We start from the raw sequence: 26,264 nt of genomic DNA on the forward strand, positions 1-26,264 counted from the left end.
TGCTCCCCAGTCTTGTATATAGTGCCACACAGCCCCACCAAAAATATATATTGTACTTACCTTACCCCATTCTTGCGATGGACGTAGCGCTGCACAGGCTCCGGTCAGGTCCCATGCGCAGACCTGCTTGATGCATTGACAATCATGCCAGCCTGCGCATGGAGTTTTCCCAGCACCTCTTAGGCTGCAGGCCACTCAGGGCCGATTCTAACTTTTCTGCTGCCTGAGGCGAAAATTGAAATGGCGCCCCCCCCCCCCTCCCCAGATTTTGATTGAAATCCCTGGCTGTTCTACATCACTACAAGCCTCCTCGAACTCTTGCGGATGCGCCGTTGCCTTGTCCTCCCCTGGCATACGCGGTGCAACAATAAAGCCGGGCAGAGTATAATGTGTGCCGTTTTCAAAGTTGATTTTATAGATTTTGCTGCATCTGAAAAAAGACATACATTTGGAAATAGTCAGGTCATGTATTACCGCATGGTGGCGGTTCAAGGGGTTAAAACTACAAGACAGGTTCCCATTAAATATACAATGAATTGAAAACAATTCCATCTGCCCAGCAATTGTTATTATAAATATATCCTATATAGTTACAGCTCCAGCACCATGCTCATACATATATACAGCACAAGAGCCAAGCTCACTACATAAATACAGCACCAGAACAAAGCTCAGTACATATAGACAGCACCAGAACAATGGACAGGTGTCTTTTTAAACCGTACTAACTACGTAACCAGACCCAAGCTCAGTACATATATACAGCACCAGAACAAATACAGCTCAATTTAGTACAAACCCTGCTGTATAGGTTTGTACGGCGTAAAATTACAGCTCCCAGCATGTTCTGAACAATGGTAAGGCTATGCTGGGAGATGATGTTTCACAAAAAAAAAAAATCATATCCTAATCATACCACCCATCCTCTCGTTGCAGATCCTACAATATTGATTAGAGGCAGAATAAACATTTACATTAAAGGGACAGTGTCATGAATATTTTTTTACATTTGTGTTTTTATTTAATAAAATATTATATTGACATTATTTAATTTTTCACACAGTTTTTTTTATTAACACTTTCTTACTTCACTGGGGGCAGCCATGTTTTATTTCATTTGTGTATGTGTCTCTTAACGACACATACACAGATGGAATGTGGCAGCACAGTGCATAGGACACAATGAACGGGAGCCATCCATTGCTTCTGCCATCTGGCTCTGTACTGCGCAGACGGAGTTCAGAGCCACACAGCAGAGAAGCTGGTTTGTAGGGAGATAGCAGGCGCCATTATGAAGACCGGCTGCACTACAGGTAGGGTATGTGCACACGATAGCTGCCTTTTACGTCTGAAATTACAGACTGTTTTCAGGAGAAAACAGCTCCGTCGTTCCAGACGTAAATGCTCCTCCTCGCATTTTGCGAGGCGTCACTGACGGCCCTAATCTTGAGCTGTTCTTCATTGAATTCAATGAAAAACGGCTCAAATTACGTTCAAAGAAGTGTCCTGCACTTTTGACGAGGCAGTCATTTTACGCGTCGTCGTTTGACAGGTGCGTGCTCTCAGGGCCGAGTGTGTGCCTGCGTGCCTGCTCTCAGGGCCGAGCGCGTGCCTGCTCTCAGGGCCGAGCGCGTGCCTGCTCTCAGGGCCGAGCGCGTGCCTGCTCTCAGGGCCGAGCGCGTGCCTGCTCTCAGGGCCGAGCGCGTGCCTGCTCTCAGGGCCGAGCGCGTGCCTGCGTGCGTGCTCTCAGGGCCGAGCGCGTGCCTGCGTGCTCGCTCTCAGGGCCGAGCGCGTGCCTGCGTGCTCTCAGGGCCGAGCGCGTGCCTGCGTGCTCTCAGGGCCGAGCGCGTGCCTGCGTGCTCTCAGGGCCGAGCGCGTGCTCTCAGGGCCGAGCGCGTGCCTGCGTGCTCTCAGGGCCGAGCGCGTGCCTGCGTGCTCTCAGGGCCGAGCGCGTGCCTGCGTGCTCTCAGGGCCGAGCGCGTGCCTGCGTGCTCTCAGGGCCGAGCGCGTGCCTGCGTGCTCTCAGGGCCGAGCGCGTGCCTGCGTGCTCTCAGGGCCGAGCGCGTGCCTGCGTGCTCTCAGGGCCGAGTGCGTGCGTACAGCAGGGCGGAGTGCGTGCCTGCGTGCGTACAGCAGGGCGGAGTGCGTGCCTGCGTGCGTACAGCAGGGCGGAGTGCGTGCAGTACAGCTGTGTGTGTAGTATGTGCAGTAGGGCTGTGTCCTATTTCTGTGCAGCAGAGCATGCACGGGCGCCGCAGATCCTTCATAGCCGCTTATCAGCTGTTTTGAAGAATCAGCGGCGAGCACCCCCCCCCCCCCCCACACACACAAATCCCCCCTAAACATGCAAAATCAAGCGTGATCAATCGTTTTTTTATGCGGTTTTTGGCACGTAAAATGCGCAAAAAAAAAATTGGCAAATACACGACGTGTGAACCTGTCAACTGAAAAGTCATTCACTTCACTTTCATCATTCTAATGCTATGTTCACACACAGTGTTTTCAGCTGTTTTTCGGGCCGTAAACGTCCAGAAAAACGGCTGAAAAATCAGAAGCAGAATGCCTACAAACATCTGCCCATTGGTTTCAATGGGCAATACGACGTTCTGTTCCGACGGGGCGTTTTTTTACGCAGCCGCTTTCCAAAAACGGCACGTAAAAAGACGCCCGCCAAAAAGAAGTGCATATCACTTCTTGGGAAATTTTTGGAGCCGTTTTTCATTGACTCTATAGAAAAACAGCTCCAAAAACGGCCGTAAAAAACGCCACCAAAAACGCAAGTTTGATTAAAAAATCAGAAGCTGTTTTCCCTTTGTTTAGTAAGCGTGTGAACATACCCTTAGCCTTTTGGTGTGTCCCATAGCTTCTGCCAGCTGCCATTTGTACAATCACCCCCAAATCGACAGCCGGACACTGCTTAGCAATTTGAAGACACCTTTTACATGCTTATATAGGAGGGGGGGGGGGGGGGGGTGAGATTCCCTCCTACATTTACGGCAGCTGTGAGTCAGGTTGCTTTGCCTTATTCACCTTGCTGTAATTCTGGGAAGTGCTCCCTCTGGTAGCCAACATAGGAAAACATGTCAAATTATTATTTAATTTTTAATACTTTCCACCATGTGGAAGGAAAAAATAAAAATAAAGCAAAAAAACTTTAAAAAAATAATAGAAATAAGCAACTTAAAGGGAATGTGCCCTCTTTTCTCTTTTTTTTTTTTTTTTTAAGTGATTCACCAGTGACATCTCAGATTCTAGTTAGTTTCCTCTTTTCTTCTCCATCCGGTCCAGACCTCTATGATGACTACTCCCAGCCACAACCCATTTCTGCAGTTTTCCACTCAGATCTCTTCAGCTTCTCACTTTTAAAACATTTCTGCACCTGTAAACGAAAATAAAATGCTCAACACCCCTAAATATAATAGCGCCATACACTGCACCTCTAGTTATAATAGCGCCATACACGGTGCCTATGATATAATAGTACCATACACGGTGTCCCACACACACACCGTGCCCCCTGTAGATAGTGCCCCCATAGCCCCCCTGTAGATAGTGACCCCCATAGAGCCTCTGTAGATAGTGCCCTACATACAGCCACCTGTAGGGATTGCCCCACATACAGCCCCCTTTAGAGAGTACCCACATGTGGGCTCCAGAGCTTTAAGGCAATAGTGCTAACCACTGAGCCACCATGCTGCCCCACATATAGTTCCCCCTATAGATAGTGCCTCACATAGAATACCCCCTGTATATAGTGTCCCACATATAGCTCCCCCTTTATATAGTGCTCCACATCTCCACATACAGACCCCCCTGTACATAAAGCCACTCACAGTTTAATTAGAAAAAAACACAACATTACATACATGATTCCGTTCCCACGCCGTCCGGTGGCAATGCAGACCTGCTCTCTTCTGAACAGGAATGCTGGGCCTTAACAACGCAAGTGGCGCGATGACATCATTGCGCCGCTAGAGTCTTTGAAAGGCGCTAATTTCGCAGGGCAAGTCATTTTGCTCTGCCAATCAGCGTCATTGTAAGGCGCTGAATGGTCGGCACAGATTGTGCCCGTCCATTCAGTGCTAATGCATGTTTTTGTAAGTGCGTGCTATAGACACAGGTACAATTAGTGCAAAAGGGGGTGGCGGCGGCTGGTTTCAATAGTGCCGCCGCCCCCTCCGAGAGGCAGCAGCAACCTATAATATTTATTTGTATCTACGCAGATACAAGTGAATCTGGCTGTTGCTACCACCAGGGCTAGCAATGCCACCGGGCATGAGGGGGCCCAGGCCATAAATGTTAGAGGCCGGGTGGCACGGGCCCTAGTGGTATCGCTACCGCTGTAGTAGCCATAGCGGCTGCTAGCTACGCCACCAGGCATGGGAGTGGTGACCCAGTGTCGACGGACCGCACGAGCCCCCTCAAGCCGCGGGGCCCGTAGCAGCCACTACAGCGGTAGTTACGCCACTGACTACAGGCATCGTATAATCAGGCTAGCCAGCACACATGTGGCTATACGCATAAACACGTACAAGTTGGTAGTAAAAAAATTGTACTTTAAGTTAATGGTAAAATAGTCGATACATTCAGTATTTAACCCCTTCCCTCTTTGGCCACTTTTGACCTTTCTGACATAGCCTCATTTTTCAAATCTGACATGAATCACTTTATGTGGTAATAACTTCGGAATGCTTTCACCTATCCAGGCGATTCGGAGATTGTTTTCTCGTGACACATTGGACTTTATATTACTGGCAAAATTTGCTCGATACATTCAGTACTTAAATGTGAAAAACACAAATTTAGCGAAAAATTGCAAAAATGTGCATTTTTCTCAATTTAAATGTATCTGCTTGTAAGACAGGCAGTTATACCACACATATAATAGTCGCTAATTAACATCCCCCACATGTCTACATTAGATTGGCATCGTTTTTTGAACATCCTTTTATTTTTCGAGGTTGTTACAAGGCTTAGAACTTTAGTAGCAATTTCTCACATTTCAAAAAGCTATTTTTACAGGGGCCAGTTCAGTTGTGAAGTGGCTTTTAGGGCCTTATATATTAGAAACCTCCAAAAAGTCACCCCATTTTAAAAACTCCACCCTCAAAGTATTCAAAACAGAATTTAGAAAGTTTAACCCTTTAGACATTTCACAGGAATTAAAGCAAACTAGAGGTGAAATTTACACATTTTATTTTTTGTTGTTACAGAAATTCATTTGTAATCCATTTTTTTGTAACACAAAGTTTTACCAGAGAAACACAAATCAATATTTATTGCCCAGGTTCTGCAGTTTTAGGAAATATCCCACATGTGGCTCTAGTGTGCTTACGGACTGAAATACAGGCCTCATAAGTAAAGGAGCACCTAGTGGATTTTGAACAGGCTTTTCTTTTAGAATATATTTTAGGCACCATGTCAGCTTTGAAGAGCTCTTGTGGTACCAAACAGTGGAAACCCCCCAAAGGTGACCCCATTTGGGAGACTACACCCCTCAAGGAATTTATTTAGGGGTATAGTATGCATTTTGACCAGACAGTTTTTTTGCGGAAATTTTTGGAAGTAGGCCATGAAAATTAAAATCTACATTCGTTCAAAGACAATGTAGGTTTAGCAATTTTTTTTTTTTTTCATTTCCAGAAGGACTAAAGGAGAAAAAGCACCACAACATTTGTATAGCAATTTCTCACGAGTAAAACAATACCCCACATGTGGTCATAAATGGCTGTTTGGACACACGGCAGGGCTTAGAAGGGAAAGAGCGCCGTTTGGCTTTTGGAGATCAAATTTAGCAGGAATGGTTTTCGGAGGCCATGTCGTATTTGCAAATCCCCTGAGGGGACAAAACAGTGGAAACCCCGCACAACTGGCCCCATTTTGGAAACTGCACCCCTTGAGGAAATTATCTAGGGGTGTAGTGAGCATTTTGACGGCGCAGGTTTTTTGCAGAAATTATTGGAAGTAGGCAGTGAACATGAAAATCTACATTCTTTCAAAGAAAATGTAGATTTAGCGATTTCTTTCGAATTTCCACAAGGACTAAAGAAGAAAAAGCCCTGCAAAATTTGTAAAGCAATTTGTCCCGAGTAAAATAGTACCCCACATGTGGTAATAAACGGCTGTTTGGACACACGGCAGGGCTGAGAAGGCAAAGAGCGCCATTTGGCTTTTGGAGATCAAATTTAGCAGGAATGGCAACGCCCATAAAGTTACCCCATTTTGGAAACTACACCCCTTGAAGAATTCATCTACGGGTGTAGTGATCATTTTGACACTACAGGTGTTTCATGGTATTTATTAGAAATGGGCAGTGAAAATAAAAACAAATCCTTTTTATTCAATAAGACATAGCTTTAGCTCAGAATTTTTCATTTTCTCAACAAATAAAGGAAAAGAAGAACCCAAACATTTGTAAAGCAACTTCTCTGGAGTACGGAAATACCCCATAGGTGGTCATAAACTGCTGTTTGGGTACACGGCAGGGTTCAGAAGAGAAGAAGCGGCATTTGGCTTTTGGAGCACAGATTTTGCTGGATTAGTTTCTTGACACCATGTCGCTTTTGCAAAGCCCCTAAGGTACCAGTACAGTGGAAACTGCCCAAAAGGGACTCCATTTGTGATACTGCACCCCTTGAGGAATTAATCTAGTGGTGTAGTGAGCATTTTGACCCCACAGCTGTTTCATAGATTTTATTTGAATTGGGCAGTGAAAATAAAAAAAACAAATTTCCAATAAGACGTAGCTTTAGTGCAAAATTTTCATTTTCTCAACAAATAAAGCAGAAAAAGAACACCAATATTTGTTAAGCAATTTCTCCCGAGTATGGCAATACCGCATATGTGGTTATAAACTAATGTTTGGGCACACGGCAGGGCTCAGTAGGGAAGGAGTGCCATTTGGCTTTCGGACTACAGATTTTGCTGGATTGGTTTCTGGTCGCTATGTAGCATTTGCAAAACCCCTGTGGGACCAAAACATTGGAAACCCCCAAAAGTGACCCCCATTTTGGAAACCACACCCCTCAAGGTATTCACCTAGGTGTGTAGTGAGCAGGTTAACCCCGCAGTTTTGTATAAATTAGTGTTCACTCGATGTTGCAGAGTAAAAATGAGATTTTTCAATAGATATGCCAATATGTGGTGCCCAGCTTGTGCCACCATAACAAGACAGCTCTCTAATTATTATGCGGTGTTTCCCGGTTTTAGAATCGCCCTACATGGGGCCCTAATCTTTTGCCTGGACATGTGACCAGGCTCAGGAGTGAAAGAGTACCATGCAAAATTGAAGCCTAATTTGGCAATTTACAAAGTATCGGTTCACAATTGCAGAGGCTCTGATGTAAAATAATAAAAGAAACCCCTGAGAAGTGACCCCATTTTGGAAACGACACTCCTCAAGGCATTTACTAAGGTGCGTAGTGAGCATTTTCATTCCAGAGCTCTTATCCATAAGTGATTGCGCTGCGGATGGTGCAAAGGAAAAATTTCAATTTTTCCCTAGATATGCAATTTTAGTGGTTGTGCCCAGCTTGTGCCACTGGAGACACACACACCAAAAACTCTTACGAGTTCTCCCGGGTATAGCGATGCCATATATGTGGAAGAAAACAGCTCAGAAGAGAGGGAGCGCTATAAAATAAAATATTGCATTGCAGGGCTGCCAATATGCTACAAACCACTAAGATCACTTCCGATGGCTGCGTCTAACAGGATAATGGCATGAATCAGAGTTAGCTCCAGTCCCTGCCATTACAGGTGGGCGTCAGCCGTAACATGTTGCTGGCACCCGCCACTGATGACACGGGCTCGGCTTCTGAGCCATCTTGCCGTCGGCTACGGAAGGCTTTCATACTAGGCACACCGGGAGGCCAGTATTAGGCCTCTGGTTGCCACTGCAGCTACCGGCACCCTGGCGATTTAGTTTCTCGGGTGGCAACATACAGCTGACACCTGGAGATGATGGCACAGTATGCCGTACTGATTTTTTTTTTTGCCTTCCTGATACTTTCAGTATACTCCATCTGAAACACAGAATGATTGTAACTCCCTCGTGACAACTTCTTATAATAAGAGTAAAATACAAAATAGCTCCATGCACTGTACCAAAATTGTGTCCTCTGAAAAATGCATTCCAAGCTCCCTATATCATGTAGTAACTTTTGCTTGGCAATACAATATCGCCCTCTTGTGGATAACGTTTATATTGCTGCAAACTGCTCACATTAAATGTGTCGTTTTATATGTATTGTCGCTGTTGCTGGGCTACAGGCCTTCAGAATCCTCTTCACTACATTTATAAAAGCTTGTGCTCTATTCCTAGCTCATTTTGCAGATCATGTGAATCTGTTCCTGGGAGAGGGTGTCACTGGGCTTGGCATACATGACACACATATTGCCCCTAATTTCTAGAGCAAACCTCTGCGTCTGCTCCATATTTAAAATAGCACACCTGAATAATCGGTTAGAACAGTCGTATATGTGCCAGAACTCCACTTACAATGCACCCTGCACCTTTTTTGTACATATGGTGTATCTGCACAATTTTCTGCACCACATGTACCCCATGTATCAGCCAAATAAGTTGTAAATATTCCTTAGTACTGGAATAATTCCAAATTTACTTAAACTAGCAACCGTATTGTGATAAATATGAGAAATTATATATTTTTTCAGAGCAATAGTCCTAAATTAAAAGCAGTGTAGTTAAAGGGGTTAATGGTTCCACCCTCGCTCTAGTCTAATGTAGTGAAGGGGCTGATGCAGAATGTGATGCCCATGGCTGTGGGCCGTCAGGCTCACTCACCTCCTCACGCCAGCAGCCATGGATCTGCGAGCACTGGCCCCAGTCTCCTCCTCAGAATACGCCAGCGCTCACCTCAGCCGGGTCCCGTAGGGTCGGCGCGCACCCTTGTGCCCGCTCTTAAAGGTGCAGCGCGTGCACCGGACTTATGGTTAATTAGCCCTAAAGTACCCTGGACTATAAGAAGGGCCCAGCCACTTCCTCCCACGCCTGAGCGTTGTTGTCGTACCCTTAGTTTGTCTATGCAAATGATCTCCTAGTGTTTTCCAGTTCCCAGTGTTTCCCGTACCTGTAACCTGTATCCCGTGCTGAGCTGAAATCGTGCTGTGCTGTATACCACGCCTGTCCTGCTACTCCACGCCTGACGTCTGCCTGCTGCCTAGTCCCAGCTGAGCCTGCCTTGCTACTGTATGTGCTGCCACCGGTACCCTATACGAACTATAGACTGTAACCTGCGACCTGTTGGCCAGCTGACATACCACCAAGGCGGTACGGCCCAGTGGGTCCACGAACCCAACGTGACACAGACATTCTCAATATACAGAAATAAATGAATAAATACAGATATATGTGTACTTGTTGTTATGCACACTTTTTTCAACAAAAGGGTCGGAGCTGGCTTAGTTTACGAGGAATCCCAAAGAACTCTGCAAAAATACACAGATAAATATATACTTAGCCGCACTGACGACCCAGAGAATCCATAAACTGAGTCCAATAGAACTGAAGGTGTCCTCGTTTTTTTTCTATAATCCACCTTGAGGAAAGGTAAAAAAAACACAAAGGTACTGGTGCAGCAGTTGTCAATGATGGCTGGGATTCGTAGTTCTACAGCGTCCCCGGCTTCTTCAGATGTTTTCCAATAGTCTTACTATAGAAGAGACGACAAATAGAGTAGCACTGTCAGTAACTTGTGGAAAAGCATAAGGTATTTATTTCTACTCGCAAAGTTTTAAAAAAAAAAAAAAACAGCATGAGATTAAAAACGTGGCACGCCAAGTCAGCCCGACCCTGGGTTTCGCCGAATCGGTTTCTTCCGGGGCATACAAGGCGTGTAACACACGTTTCTTATAAACCATTGAACAGACCTCCCTAAAAACTAATCAAGTTGTATGTGTAACATCTGTTGCACAAACATGACGTGTAGCCGCATCATATGTAGTATATAATAAATCGTAGAAAATTATAAAAAAAAAATGTACATATTTAAAAATTGTGCATACAGACGGAACATAGCAATACTAGAACAAACAAACAAAACATTCCTACAGGCAGCAATTGTACATACATTACAAAAAAAAAAATTTGCATTCACACTAGGGATACACGATGCATCCTATCCAAGGCTGGAGGGGAGTCAAGAGTACCATGTAAAATTAAGGCCTAATTTGGCAATTTACAAAGTATTGGATCAAAATTGCAGGGCTCTGATGTGAAATAATAAAAAAAAAGTGCTGAGAAGTGACCCCATTTTGGAAACTGCACCCCTCAAGGCATTTATTAAGGGGTGTACTGAGCATTTTCACCCGACTGGCCTTTTCCATGAATGATTGCGCTGCGAAAGGTGCAAAGTAAAAATTTCAATTTTTCCCTAGATATGCTATTTCAGTGGCAAATATGTCGTGCCCAGCTTGTGCCACTGGAGACACACACCCCAAAAATTGTTAAAAGGGTTCTCCCGGGTATGGCAATGCCATTTATGTAGAAGTAAACTGCTGTTTGGGCACGCAGTAGGGTTCAGAAGGGAGGGAGCGCCATTTGGCTTTTGGAGCATGGATTTTGCTTGGTAATAGTTTTGGTTGGAGTCTTACTGGTGTTTCCGTTTATAATGTGGGGGTACATGTAAGCCGGGCGGAGTATATAAGGGGCATAGTCAGGTGGTATAATAATGGGGTAGAAAAACACAAAATAATCCATAGATGTGTGTTACGCTGTGATACAATCCTTTCTGCACAGGCCGGTGTCGCACTAATAAATGGTCTTTACTTATTCCCCTTTTGGTCCACACTCGGCATCTTTGCAATTTGAGGAATTTTGCTGGGAAGTGTTGTCCTGGTATAATACGGGCACACTCGCTTCCAGCAGATATGTTTGGGCCCTCCCCTTCCTGGTTCCCTAATTTTAGGGGCCTTGATAATTCGCCACGTGAAACAGAAGAAATGTTCCCCTCGGGTCGGCACAACAGCATATTTTTATTTCCTGGCTTATTGGAGCCTTAACTAATTTTATTTTTTCATAGATGTAGTGGTATGAAGGCTGTTTTTATTTGCGGGACGAGCTGTAGTTATTATTGGTACCATTTTGGGGTACATACGACTTTTTGATCACTTGTGATCCTTTTTTTTTGGGAGGCAAGGTGACCAAAAAACAGCAATTCTGGCATATTTTTTTAGTTCTTTTTATACAGCGTTCACCACCGTTATAAGTTACATGTTACCTTTATTCTGCGGGTCAGGCCGATTCCGGCAATACCTAATTTATAGCACTTTTTTTATGTTTTACAACTTTTTGCACAATAAAATTACTTATGTAAAGAGAATGGATTTTTTTCTGTCGCCGAGTTGTGAGAGATAGAACGGTTTTAATTTTTTCGTCGACGGAGCTGTATGAGGGCTTGTTTTTAGCGAGACGAGTTATAGTTTTTATAGGTACATGCGACTTTTTGATCACTTTTTATTTCAATTTCTGGAAGACAAAGTGACCAAAAAAATATCAATTACGTCAGTATTTATTTTTTACATCGTTCACTGTGCGGAATAAATAAACATAATATTTTTATAGTTCAGGTCGTTACGGTCGCAGCGATACCAAATATGTATGGCTTTATTTATTTTTTTTCAATAATAAAGGACTTGATCAGGGAAAAAGGGCGATTGTGTTTTATTTTATTACTTGAAACTTTTATTGTATTTTTTAAAACTTTTATTTTTACACTTTTCTTTAGTCCCACTAGGGCACTTGAAGCTCCAACTGTTTGTTTGATGTTCTAATACATTGCACTACCTATGTAGTGCAATGTATGAGAACTGTCAGTTGTTCACTGACAGCAAGCCGATCAGGCTACGCCTCCGGACGGGGCATAATCGGCTTCCAAAATGGCAGATAGGAAGCCATTGTTAGGCCTCCTGTTGCCATAGTAGCAGTCGCCAGCCTTGCCATCGCATGGCAGGCTGCCGATTTCATAAAAACCACTTTGATGCAGCAATTGCATTGGATCGCTGCATTGAAGGGGTTAATGTCAGGAATCGGAGCTAGCTCCCGTTCCTGCCTTTACAGTGGGATGTCCGCTGTAACATACAGCGGACACACACTGCTGATGACGCCGGCTCAGCTTCTGAGCCGGCGCCATCTCGCCGATGGTACCGGAAGCCTTTTGGGCCCCGACGACGGGGCATAGGATTCCGTTACTGGCAGACCGGGAGGTAAGTATTAGGCCTCCGATCTCCTTTGCAGCCACCGGCAACCCAGCGATCATGTTGCTGGGGTGCCGGTGGCTATAAACTCCTAACATGCTGCAATCACTATTAAATGCTGCATGTGAGGGGTTAATCGGTCGGATCGGAGGCTAGCTCTGGTCCTGGCCGATACCTCAGGGTGCCAGCTGTAACATACAGCTGTCACCCGGCGGTGATGTCGCTGGCTCAGCTCCTAAGCCAGCTCAATCTCTTTCACGTAACTGTACGTGAAAATGCAGGAAGGGGTTAAATAAACTACTGTGATCATTCATTATGGAGCCTGAAAGACTTCCTTATGAATAATGTCTCAGCTGTACTCTCCGCTATGCGGCCTACTGAATATATACAGTCCATGATTCTGTAACAGAAGACATGACCCACTGGTAAGTAAACCACATTCCTCGCACTTGTTGACATCCTATATATTCCTATGTACCCCTGTACTTCAGGGCCCAGCTACCAGGAAAATGGATCTTCCTATATTATAATCCCAGCACTTGATCACGGATTACATTGCAAACACCAGTTTACTTCACTATATAATGAACGTTATCCTGACAGTAAAGTAAGCAGCACAAAGTTCTGTTTAACCCCTTCCCGATTTTACTTTTCGTTTTTTCCTCCCCACCTTCCAAAGGCCATAACGTCTATTTTTCCGTCGATCTAGTCCTATGAGGGCTTGATTTTTGCGGGACGAGTTGTAGTTTTTCGTAGCACCATTTATTTTGCCATATAATGTACTAGGAAACGGTAAAAAAAATATTTGTGGGGTAGAAAATAAAAAAAAACGCAATTCCTCCATGGTTTTTTGCGCGCCGTTTTTACGGAATTCACTGTGCAATTAAAACAATATGTTAACTTTATTCTGTGGGTCAATACGATTACGCAAATACCAAATATATATAGTTTTTTCTATATTTTACAAGTAAAAACCTAAGTGTTAAAAAGACAATTTATTTTGTTTCGCCATAACTTTTTTTTTTCCGTCGATTAAGCGGTATGACGGCATATTTTTTTGCGGGATAAGCTGTCGTTTTTAATAACACCATTTTGCCGTACATGCGACGGTTTGATCACTTTTTATTTCATTTTTTTGTGGGAGATTAGGTGACTGGCGTTTACAATTTTTTTTCTTTTACTGTGCGGGTTAAATAACGATATATTGCAATAGTTCAGACTTTTACGGACACGGCGATACCAATTATGTTTATTTATTTATTTTTTTACTATGCTCTGGGGGGAAAAATGGGAAAAGGGGTTTTTTTTTACTTTTATTTTAGTTTTTATTTTATTTTTTTTACACAAAAAAAAAACAAACTAATTTTTACTTTTTTTTATTAGTCCCCCTAGGGGACTTCAACCAGCGATCGTTAGATCGCTTGCACGCTATATGGCAATACTAATGTACCTTAATAGGCGCACAAAGATGGCGGACCTGGGGGCCTTCATTAGGCCCCCAGGCAGCCATAGCAACCATCGCCCCCCTGGCGTTTGCTTTGCGGGGAGGCGCGATGAGCTGCTAGAGGGGGTCGCCCCCATCTTTCTAACGATTTAAATGCTGCGGTCGCTATTGATCGCAAAATTTAACGAATGCGATGCCGCTCGTTACTCTGAAGTGTCGGCTGTATCAAACAGCAGACACTCGCATCGTATGGAGCTAGTTCACTCCGTGAGCCCGTTCAATACTTCCCATACCCGACTTTGGTGTATGGATAGGTCAAATGACGGAAAGCGGTTAAAGATAAGATATCAGCGTAAAACAAATGCAGCTATAGGTCAAATACTGGTATGCAACAAGTTAAAGGGGTTGTCCGAGATACCATCATATTTTCAAAAAGTTTTTCATACATTTCCCCTTATACAGACAACATAAATAAAGCAGTATATAAAAAAAAAATCCACTTATCACATATCTTCTTTGAATTTAGCGCCATTTGTTTACATGAACTCCAGGTCCGCTTTGTTGAGGTTTCCTTCTGATAATACTTATTTTCCCTGCATGCATTGCAGGCTGTAATGAGCGTGCATGTACAGCCTACCACGAGTTAATGTGTGCTGTCAGGGCCGATTCTAGCTTTTCTGCTTCCCCCCCCCCCCGCCTCCACACAAAAAAATAAAAAAAAAATAAATTGTAAGTAAGAAACAACTTGTAAAAGGAAACAAAAAAATTAAAGCTGTGTGAACAAAAAAAATACATTAGGGCCTGTTCACATCACCGTTCGCTTCCGTTCCGAGGTTCTGTCGGGTGAACCCCGCAACGGAAAGTGAAAGTGACAGCACAGCTTCCGTTTCAGTCACCATTGATCTCAATGTTGATGGAAACATCGCTAATGGCTTCCGTTCGTCACCATTCCGGCTGGTTTCCGGTTTTCCGACGGAATCAATAGCGGAGTCGACTACGGAACGGAATCGAACGGTGATGTGAACAGGCCCTTATTGAACATCATTGTTATAAACTGCAAGGTCTCATAATGCTACAGCCAATTGTGTAGTAAATATCCCTATATTGCCCCAGCTATAAATACTAGTAAATTGACCAGGGCAACGTGTATCCAAAATACAAACACAAAAATGAAAGAACAATGTCAGTGTTCAAACTTGTCAGGGCTCCTTTAATGGCTCTTTACAGTCAGTATAGTAACACATGCGGCACTTTACAGTCAGTATAGTAACACACGCGGCACTTTACAGTCAGTATAGTAACACACGCGGCACTTTACAGTCAGTATAGTAACGCACCCTGCTCTTTACAGTCAGTATAGTAACACACGCTGCACTTTACAGTCAGTATAGTAACGCACGCTGCTCTTTACAGTCAGTATAGTAACATATGCGGCACTTTACAGTCAGTATAGTAACGCACGCTGCTCTTTACAGTCAGTATAGTAACACACGCTGCACTTTACAGTCAGTATAGTAACACACGCGGCACTTTACAGTCAGTATAGTAACACATGCGGCACTTTACAGTCAGTATAGTAACACATGCGGCACTTTACAGTCAGTATAGTAACGCACGCTGCACTTTACAGTCAGTATAGTAACGCACGCTGCACTTTACAGTCAGTATAGTAACGCACGCTGCACTTTAAGTCAGTATAGTAACACATGCGGCACTTTACAGTCAGTATAGTAACGCATGCGGCAATTTACAGTCAGTATAGTAACACATGCGGCACTTTACAGTCAGTATAGTAACACATGCTGCTCTTTACAGTCAGTATAGTAACACATGCTGCTCTTTACAGTCAGTATAGTAACACACGCTGCACTTTAGTCAGTATAGTAACGCATTCTGCTCTTTACAGTCAGTATAGTAACACATGCGGCACTTTACAGTCAGTATAGTAACGCATGCTGCTCTTTACAGTCAGTATAGTAACGCACGCTGCACTTTACAGTCAGTATAGTAACGCATTCTGCTCTTTACAGTCAGTATAGTAACACATGCGGCACTTTACAGTCAGTATAGTAACGCACGCGGCAATTTACAGTCAGTATAGTAACGCACGCGGCAATTTACAGTCAGTATAGTAACGCACGCTGCACTTTACAGTCAGTATAGTAACACACGCTGCTCTTTACATTCAGTATAGTAACACACGCTGCTCTTTACAGTCAGTATAGTAACGCACGCTGCTCTTTGCAGTCAGTATAGTAACGCACGCTGCACTTTACAGTCAGTATAGTAACACATGCTGCACTTTACAGTCAGTATAGTAACACATGCTGCACTTTACAGTCAGTATAGTAACGCATGCTGCTCTTTACAGTCAGTATAGTAACACATGCGGCACTTTACAGTCAGTATAGTAACACATGCTGCACTTTACAGTCAGTATAGTAACACACGCTGCTCTTTACATTCAGTATAGTAACACATGCTGCACTTTACAGTCAGTATAGTAACACATGCTGCTCTTTACAGTCAGTATAGTAACACATGCTGCACTTTACAGTCAGTATAGTAACACATGCGGCACTTTACAGTCAGTATAGTAACGCATGCTGCTCTTTACAGTCAGTATAGTAACACATGCTGCTCTTTACAGTCAGTATAGTAACACATGCTGCTCTTTACAGTCAGTATAGTAACACATGCTGCTCTTTACAGTCAGTATAGTAACGCATGCTGCTCTTTACAGTCAGTATAGGAACACATGCGGCACTTTACAGTCAGTATAGTAACGCACGTTGCTCTTTACAGTCAGTATAGTAACGCACGCTGCTCTTTACAGTCAGTATAGTAACACACGTTGCTCTTTACAGTCAGTATAGTAACGCACGCTGCTCTTTACAGTCAGTATAGTAACACATGCTGCTCTTTACAGTCAGTATAGTAACACATGCGGCACTTTACAGTCAGCATAGTAACACATGCTGCTCTTTACAGTCAGTATAGTAACACATGCTGCTCTTTACAGTCAGTATAGTAACACATGCTGCACTTTACAGTCAGTATAGTAACACATGCTGCACTTTACAGTCAGTATAGTAACACATGCTGCACTTTACAGTCAGTATAGTAACACATGCGGCACTTTACAGTCAGTATAGTAACACATGCTGCACTTTACAGTCAGTATAGTAACACACGCTGCTCTTTACATTCAGTATAGTAACACATGCTGCTCTTTACAGTCAGTATAGTAACACATGCTGCACTTTACAGTCAGTATAGTAACGCATGCTGCTCTTTACAGTCAGTATAGTAACACATGCTGCTCTTTACAGTCAGTATAGTAACACATGCTGCTCTTTACAGTCAGTATAGTAACACATGCTGCTCTTTACAGTCAGTATAGTAACACATGCTGCTCTTTACAGTCAGTATAGTAACGCATGCTGCTCTTTACAGTCAGTATAGGAACACATGCGGCACTTTACAGTCAGTATAGTAACGCACGTTGCTCTTTACAGTCAGTATAGTAACGCACGCTGCTCTTTACAGTCAGTATAGTAACACACGTTGCTCTTTACAGTCAGTATAGTAACGCACGCTGCTCTTTACAGTCAGTATAGTAACACATGCTGCTCTTTACAGTCAGTATAGTAACACATGCGGCACTTTACAGTCAGCATAGTAACACATGCTGCTCTTTACAGTCAGTATAGTAACACACGTTGCTCTTTACAGTCAGTATAGTAACGCACGCTGCTCTTTACAGTCAGTATAGTAACACATGCTGCTCTTTACAGTCAGTATAGTAACACATGCTGCTCTTTACAGTCAGTATAGTAACACATGCGGCACTTTACAGTCAGTATAGTAACACATGCTGCACTTTACAGTCAGTATAGTAACACATGCGGCACTTTACAGTCAGCATAGTAACACATGCTGCTCTTTACAGTCAGTATAGTAACACATGCGGCACTTTACAGTCAGCATAGTAACACATGCGGCACTTTACAGTCAGCATAGTAACACATGCTGCACTTTACAGTCAGTATAGTAACACATGCTGCTCTTTACAGTCAGTATAGTAACACATGCTGCTCTTTACAGGCAGTATAGTAACCAGGGGCGTAGCTAGAGGCTCATGGGCCCCGATGCAAAAATTCTTACTGGGCCCCCCCCCCCCCGCAAACTTTTCATGGCCGACGGTCCGCTTTCAGCTGCATCGCTGGGTCTCCTAAGTGACCCAACAATGCAGCACTAGCAGCCGGGGCGTCACTAAGGCTGGGTTCACACACACTATTTACGGACGTAATTCGGGCGTGTTAGCATTGAATTACGTCCGAAAATGCGGCTCAAAAGCGTCGGCAAACATCTGCCCATTCATTTGAATGGGTCTTACGATGTTCTGTGCCGACGGTCATTTTTTTTTTACGCGCCGCTGTCAAAAGGCAGCGCGTAAAAAAGTGCCTGTCACTTCTTCAGACGTAAATGGAACCGTTTTCCATGGACTCCATGGAAAACCAGCTTCAATTACTTCCATAATGGACGCAGCAAAAGACGCCTGCACATGCCATTACGGCTGAAATTACGGTGCTGTTTTCTCCTGAAAACAGCACAGTAATTTCAGCCGTAACAGACGCTGCCGTGTGAACATACCCTCAGGGCTTAAAATGTCCGGGAAATAGCCCCAATACATATGTGTCCGCCCCCCAAAAAAGTGTGTATATGAGACAGCATAGCATATCTATAGCACTACGACCCTATAAACTATCGATAGGATTAGATACAGTGGCTGAGCAGACAGTATCACACATGATAGGATTAGATACAGTGGCTCAGCAGACAGTATCACACATGATAGGATTAGATACAGTGGCTCAGCAGACAGTATCACACATGATAGGATTAGATACAGTGGCCCAGCAGACAGTATCACACATGATAGGATTAGATACAGTGGCTCAGCAGACAGTACCACACATGATACGATTAGATACAGTGGCTCAGCAGACAGTACCACACATGATAGGATTAGATACAGTGGCTCAGCAGACAGTATCACACATGATAGGATTAGATACAGTGGCTCAGCAGACAGTATCACACATGATCGGATTAGATATAGGGCCCAGCAGACAGTATCATACATGATTGGATTAGATACACAGCTCAGCAGACTGTATCACACATGATAGGATTAGATACAGGGCCCAGCTCGCTGACATTGCGGCTCCAGCGCTGGACCCAGGATAGGTAAGAATAATAATTTTGCTTCTTTATGTGTTACTGATTATTTTTGTGTGTTTGTGTTTTTTTTACAGGTTCGGTTGTTGGACTTCGGATACGAGGACTTCAATGACAGCGTTTTTTTTATTCTCAATAAAATGGTTAATGTGGGTTGTGTTTTTTTGTTTCAATAAAATATTTTTTCTATGTGCTTGTATCTTTTTAAACTTTATTATCACCGCCTTAGTAATGGCCGCTGGCTGATTGACAACCTCCATTACTAAGGCGAGGCTTAATGTTAGCCAGTGCAGAGGCTACACTAACCCCCATTATTACCCCGGTACCCACCGCCACCAGGGGTACTGGGAAGAGCCGGGTACAAACCAGTACCCGACCATCTGTAGTGACGGGCAGGCACCGGGGTGGACGCAGGCTGGTAGTATTAGGCTGGGGAAGGCCAAAAACAGTGGCCCTTCCCACCCTTGTAATGCTGCCAGCTGCTGCTGTGTTGTATCTGGCTGGTTATGAAAATTGGGGGGGACCCGACATCGTTCTTTCCAATTATTATATTTTTTTTTTTAAATGACGTGGGGTCCCCCCCATTTTCATAACCAGCCAGATACAATAAAGCAGCAGCAGGCAGCATTACCAGGATGGGAAGGGCCACTGTTTTTGGCCTTTCCCCTCCTGATAATACCAGCCTGCGGCCACCCCAGTGGCCGACCATCACTACAGATGGTCAGGTACTGGATCGTACCCGGCTCTTCCCAGCACCCCTGGTGGCGGTGGGTACCGGGGTAATAAAGGGGGTTAGTGTTAGCCTCTGCATCCGCTAACACTAAGCCCCGCCTTAGCAATGTATGCTGTCAATAGCCGGCGGCCATTACTAAGGCGGTAGTAATATAGTTTAAAAAAAACCACAAAGACATAGAAAAAATATTTTATTGAAATAAAAAAAAAACCCACACAACCCTCATTAACCATTTTATTAATAAAAAAAAAAGCTGTCATCGAAGTAGTCCTGGAATCCGCCGTAGTCCAACGACCGAACCTGTAAGAAAACACACAAAAAATGATTAGTAACACATGTGTTAGGGTATGTGCACACACACTAATTACGTCTGTAATTGACGGACGTATTTCGGCTGCAAGTACCGGACCAAACACAGTGCAGGGAGCCGGGCTCCTAGCATTATAGTTATGTACGACGCTAGGAGTCCCTGCCTCGCTGCCGGACAACTGTCCCGTACTGAAAACATGTTTACAGTATGGGACAGTTGTCCTGCAGCGAGGCAGGGACTCCTAGCATCGTACATCACTATAATGCTAGGAGCCCGGCTCCCTGCACTGTGTTCGGTCCGGTACTTGCGGCCGAAATACGTCCGTCAATTACAGACGTAATTAGTGTCTGTGCACATACCCTAAGGCTTAGATACAGGGGCCATGTGTGATACTGTCTGTGGGACCCTGTATCTAAGCCTACCACAAGGTAGGCTTAGATACAGGGTCCAGCAGACAGTAATCTTATACAGTATAAGATTACTGTGTGCTGGGGCCCTGTATCTAAACCTACAGTGTGGTAGGCTTAGATACAGGGCCCAGCAGACAGGATCACGCATGGGCCATGTATCTAAGCCTACCATGTGATTGGCTTAGATACAGGGCCCAGCAGACAGGATCACGCATGGGCCATGTATCTAAGCCTACCATGTGATTGGCTTAGATACAGGGCCCAGCAGACAGGATCACACAATCTGTGATCCTGTCTCATGGGCCCCCTAAGCCTGCTACATCGTAGGCTTCGGGGTTGTGCAGTCCCTAAACATTGATGGCCTATCCACAGGATAGGCCATCAATAGCTGATGTGTCGCCCGGGACCCGCAAATCAGCTGTTTTGAAGGGGCCGCAGCACTCGTACGAGAGCTGCTTCCCCTTCATTTCACTACTCGCCCACACTGTGAATCGCCGACACCGATTCACAGTGTGACCGGAATGAAGTGACAGGAATGAAGGGGAGCAGCTCTCGTACGAGTGCTGCGGCCCCTTCAAAACAGCTGATTGGCGGGTCCCGGGAGTCGGACCCCGCCAGTCAGGGCTAACCTTACCTTCCTCTTCGGCCGCGGCGGGAGTTCTGTAGTCTCGATGCGGTGCGCTGCGCACAGCGCTTGACGTCAGGACCTCCGCTGCGATCCGGAACCAGGAAGGTAAGTAAAGTATGTTACTATAGTAACAGGGGCCCGCGGCCCGAGTTACTATAGTAACTTTTTATTGATGTGGTGCGGGGGGCCGTGGGCCCCCCTGGCTTCGGGGCCCGGTCGCAATTGCGACCGTAGCGACCCCTATAGCTACGCCAGTGATAGTAACACATGCTGCTCTTTACAGTCAGCATAGTAACACATGCTGCTCTTTACAGTCAGTATAGTAACACATGCTGCTCTTTACAGTCAGTATAGTAACACATGCTGCACTTTACAGTCAGTATGGTAACATGCTGCTCTTTACAGTCAGTATAGTAACACATGCTGCTCTTTACAGTCAGTATAGTAACACATGCTGCTCTTTACAGTCAGTATAGTAACGCACGCTGCTCTTTACAGTCAGTATGGTAACATGCTGCTCTTTACAGTCAGTATAGTAACACATGCTGCTCTTTACAGTCAGTATAGTAACACATGCTGCTCTTTACAGTCAGTATAGTAACGCATGCTGCACTTTACAGTCAGTATAGTAACACACGCTGCTCTTTACAGTCAGTATAGTAACGCACGCTGCTTTTTACAGTCAGTATAGTAACACATGCTGCACTTTACAGTCAGTATAGTAACACATGCTGCACTTTACAGTCAGTATAGTAACACATGCGGCACTTTACAGTCAGTATAGTAACGCACGCTGCTCTTTACAGTCAGTATAGTAACGCACGCTGCACTTTAGTCAGCATAGTAACACATGCTGCTCTTTACAGTCAGTATAGTAACACATGCTGCTCTTTACAGTCAGTATAGTAACACACGCTGCTCTTTACAGTCAGTATGGTAACATGCTGCTCTTTACAGTCAGTATAGTAACACATGCTGCTCTTTACAGTCAGTATAGTAACACATGCTGCTCTTTACAGTCAGTATAGTAACGCATGCTGCACTTTACAGTCAGTATAGTAACACACGCTGCTCTTTACAGTCAGTATAGTAACGCACGCTGCTTTTTACAGTCAGTATAGTAACACATGCGGCACTTTACAGTCAGTATAGTAACACATGCTGCTCTTTACAGTCAGTATAGTAACGCACGCTGCACTTTAGTCAGCATAGTAACACATGCGGCACTTTACAGTCAGTATAGTAACGCACGCTGCTCTTTACAGTCAGTATAGTAACGCACGCTGCACTTTAGTCAGCATAGTAACACATGCTGCTCTTTACAGTCAGTATAGTAACACATGCTGCTCTTTACAGTCAGTATAGTAACACATGCTGCTCTTTACAGTCAGTATCGTAACACATGCTGCACTTTACAGTCAGTATAGTAACACACGCTGCTCTTTACAGTCAGTATGGTAACATGCTGCTCTTTACAGTCAGTATAGTAACACATGCTGCTCTTTACAGTCAGTATAGTAACACATGCTGCTCTTTACAGTCAGTATAGTAACGCATGCTGCACTTTACAGTCAGTATAGTAACACACGCTGCTCTTTACAGTCAGTATAGTAACGCACGCTGCTTTTTACAGTCAGTATAGTAACACATGCGGCACTTTACAGTCAGTATAGTAACACATGCGGCACTTTACAGTCAGTATAGTAACACATGCGGCACTTGCTTTCTGTCCACGTCTGTTGGATCTGTACTACCAATCCGTAATATTTGTAAACCGAAACTGCTCAGACCAGACTAGGAATGAATGTGATCATCGAGCCAGTAATATAATCTGAAAACTATTCACTGCATGTTCAGGTCTTAAAGGGGTTGTCCCAAGATTAAATGTTATCCCCTCTCTACAGGATAGGAGATAACATGCTGATCAGTGGGGGTCCCTCGTACCCCTGAGTTAATGACGCTGCAGGTTAAGCATACACCCTGCTGCTCCAGTTACTCAGGGGTACAAGGGACCACCGTTCCAGTTATCAGTGGGGGTCCCAGTAGTTGGACCCCCACCGATCAGCATGTTATGTCCTGTAGACAGGGGATAACATTTAATCTTGGAACAACCCCTTTAACTGCAAGGGGCAAAAATGTATATTTAGAAAAAAAGGCATATGGAACAGTAGCAAAGCAAAAAATAAACCGCGCACAACCTATAAATAAATATGTACCAGCAGTGAATATACACCGCACAGATCCATATATAGCAGCAGTGAATATACCGCACATATAAATATATACCAGTAGTTTATCAGCCACAGTCCGCCCTTCTCCTCCTCTCATCCAATAACATGTGGAGGCTGAGGAGAGGTGCAGAGTTGCCATACTCACTCGTTAGACGCGCTCTCTGTATCGTGGTCCGCAGGGGCGTGCGCTTCTCCGCTGCAAGCTCTGTTGTGAACTTGTGATATTCTGCACACAGGGGCGGATATAGGATTGAAATCTAGGGCAGGGGTGGAAAAAACACAAACTGTGAACAGACCATATTTTCCCCCCTCCTCCCCCTAACACCACCCCTATTGAACTCTGTCACCTGTTAACGGAAAAATCATCTGTCAGAAGGAAAAATGTTTCCCCGATGAGTACAAGAAAGCCCCACCTGGGAATTAGACTTTCTTGTACTCCACAATGGGGAAACATTTTTTCCCTCTGGCGGTTACTTTTCAGTTGACAGGAAGCAGAGTTACATGAAGGGAAATTATTTTTCCTTGACCTCTAGTTTCTATTGTGGCGCAGGGGAGAAAAAAATATAGGTTTTATATTTGTAATACTGCTAACTTTTATTTTTTTGCTATGTTCGGCTGGACCATTTAGACTAAGGGTATGTGCACACGTAGTGACCAAAAACGTCTGAAAATACGGAGCTGTTATCAAGGGAAAACAGCCCCTGATTTTCAGACGTTTTTTGAGCAACTCGCGTTTTTTGCTGCGTTTTCACGGCGTTTTAACCGTCCGTTTTTGGAGATGTTTTCATTGGAGTCTATGAGAAAACGCCTCCAAAAACGTCCAAAGAAGTGTCCTGCACTTCTTTGACGAGGCAGTCATTTTACGCGTCGTCGTTTGACAGCTGTCAAACGACGACACGTAAATTACAGGTCGTTGGCACAGTACGTCGGCAAACCCATTCAAATGAATGGGCAGATGTTTGCCGACGTATTGGAGCCGTATTTTAAGGCGTAAATCGAGGCATAATACGCCTCGTTTACGCCTGAAAATAGGTCGTGTGAACCCAGCCTTAGTCATAGATTAGTTGGACTAATTCGATAATGTACGTTTTTTTTTTTTAATAAAATGGTGAAAGAGGGTTGTGCGGGGGAGTTTTTATTTCAATAAAAAATGTTTTCTTATGTCTTTGTTTTTTTTAAAATTATATTACCGGCCGGCCTTAGGTTGGATGGCGCACTGTGCGGGGGACTCTATTGCTGCCCTCTACAAATACTGGCAAATATACACACATATATATATATATATATATATACATACACACACACACACAGCATGTTAACATATACAGACACATATATATACACACACACACACACACACACACACACATACAGGCAGACAGAATGCATGTATACATATACAGACACATATATACACACACACACACACACACACACACACATATACAGACAGACAGAATGCATGTATACATATACAGACACATATTCACACACACACACACACACACACACACAGACACAAGGCATGTATACACATACCAACACATATATACACACATAGACGGACCCAAGGCATGTATACATATACAGACACATATACAGACAGACAGAATGCATGTATACATATACACACACACACACACACACACGCAAGGCATGTATACACATACCAACACATATATACACACATAGACGGACCCAAGGCATGTATACATATACAGACACATATATACACACACACATACAGACAGACACAAGGCATGTATGCATATACAGACACATATATATATATATATATATATATATATATATACACACACACACACACACACACACAGCATGTATACATATAGAGACACATATATACACACACATAGACAGACAGTCAGACACAAGGCATGTATACATATATACACACACACTCACAGGAACTTACCATCTCTCCAGCTGCACAGGTTTCTTGCAGGTCAGGCTGTGGGCGGAGCTTCCTCCTCGGCTCTGCACTTGCTTCCTCTGCTTCCTCAGTGTGTGTAACGAGGAGCAGAGAATATAGAGTCCAAAGCACGGCCTGCACAGTTGCGCCCCCTACATGGTGGGAGGATGCAGCACCATGTCGCACACCTCTAAGGCTGCCCAATGCAGTCAGTCAGATGCCCCCCTCTTGTCAGTATGGTAGCAGCCCATCACTTTTAAATTAGTGAGGGCAGGAGGCTGAGCGCAGTAATTGGCACTCTGCCGCTCTAGTCTTTATCAACGACTCAGCCTCCTGTCCTCAACTCATTACTTACAAGCTGCTTTTCTTTTCTTCAGGAGAGAGCGTTCGGCCGCTCCTCCCGCAGTCCTCCAGGTTCCCTATGCTCCTCTCTCGCGGCGCGTGCAGCGTCACAGAGGGGGAGTGTACTAGCATACGTGCGCCTATCGTGCTGCACGTCTGCTAGGTAAAGTACTCTCCCCTGCCTTCCCCACGCATCCCCCCTGGCCCTGCCACAATATGCCGCCCCCCGTTTTTAGCTCGGTGGCGCCGCTGCCTCACCTCGCCTAATGGCAGGTGCGGCCCTGTGTGCTGTCCTTGCTCGCCCCCGCTGACATCCGTCCCTGTACTTGTGTTTCCTTGCTGACATTCTTCCAGGATGAAAAGCAAATGTTATCCCCCCATTATGTTTACACACATTTTACATTTCTTTCCCTTTTCAAGTTTATAAACCTCTTCCTGTCTACCCTAACCCTCATCAACCCTCTTCTATCTCCTGTCTCTCTCCACTTACGTCCCCTCCGCTATGTGTAGGCTTTGGCAGTGTATGTAGTTTTAAAACAAATAAATGTGCCGGTGCAGAAATTATACCTAGACCGGGATAGTCATATGCAGGTGCCGTCCAAAATCACTGTGAACACGCACAGGCGCGCTCACAATGAACAACTACATAGGCTGGACGGGCACTAAACAAGCACCCACAGAAACGACACGTCATCAGTGACGTGTCGTATACCATCCGAGGTCTCTCTGGTCCGAGACCACCTGATAGGTATACGCCACGACAGTGGAGGAGG

At 44.5% G+C, this 26,264-nt stretch overlaps 1 protein-coding gene across 1 annotated transcript in view; it reads right to left on the minus strand.

Moving 5' to 3' along the window:
- Positions 1-4,813: 4,813 nt before the first annotated feature.
- The window catches only part of LOC142749807 (programmed cell death protein 7-like), a 31,441-nt gene continuing 9,990 nt past the window's right edge, over positions 4,814-26,264 (minus strand). Inside the window, exons 4-5 of the mRNA XM_075858278.1 lie at positions 23,362-23,473; positions 4,814-9,674 (exon numbers count right to left, since the gene is read on the minus strand). Coding sequence (XP_075714393.1) covers positions 9,632-9,674; positions 23,362-23,473 — 155 coding nt within the window. The 3' untranslated portion in view covers positions 4,814-9,631. The remainder of the gene's footprint in view (positions 9,675-23,361; positions 23,474-26,264) is intronic.

The sequence above is a fragment of the Rhinoderma darwinii genome, chromosome 3 (assembly GCF_050947455.1).
Source record: "Rhinoderma darwinii isolate aRhiDar2 chromosome 3, aRhiDar2.hap1, whole genome shotgun sequence".
NCBI lineage: Eukaryota > Metazoa > Chordata > Amphibia > Anura > Rhinodermatidae > Rhinoderma > Rhinoderma darwinii.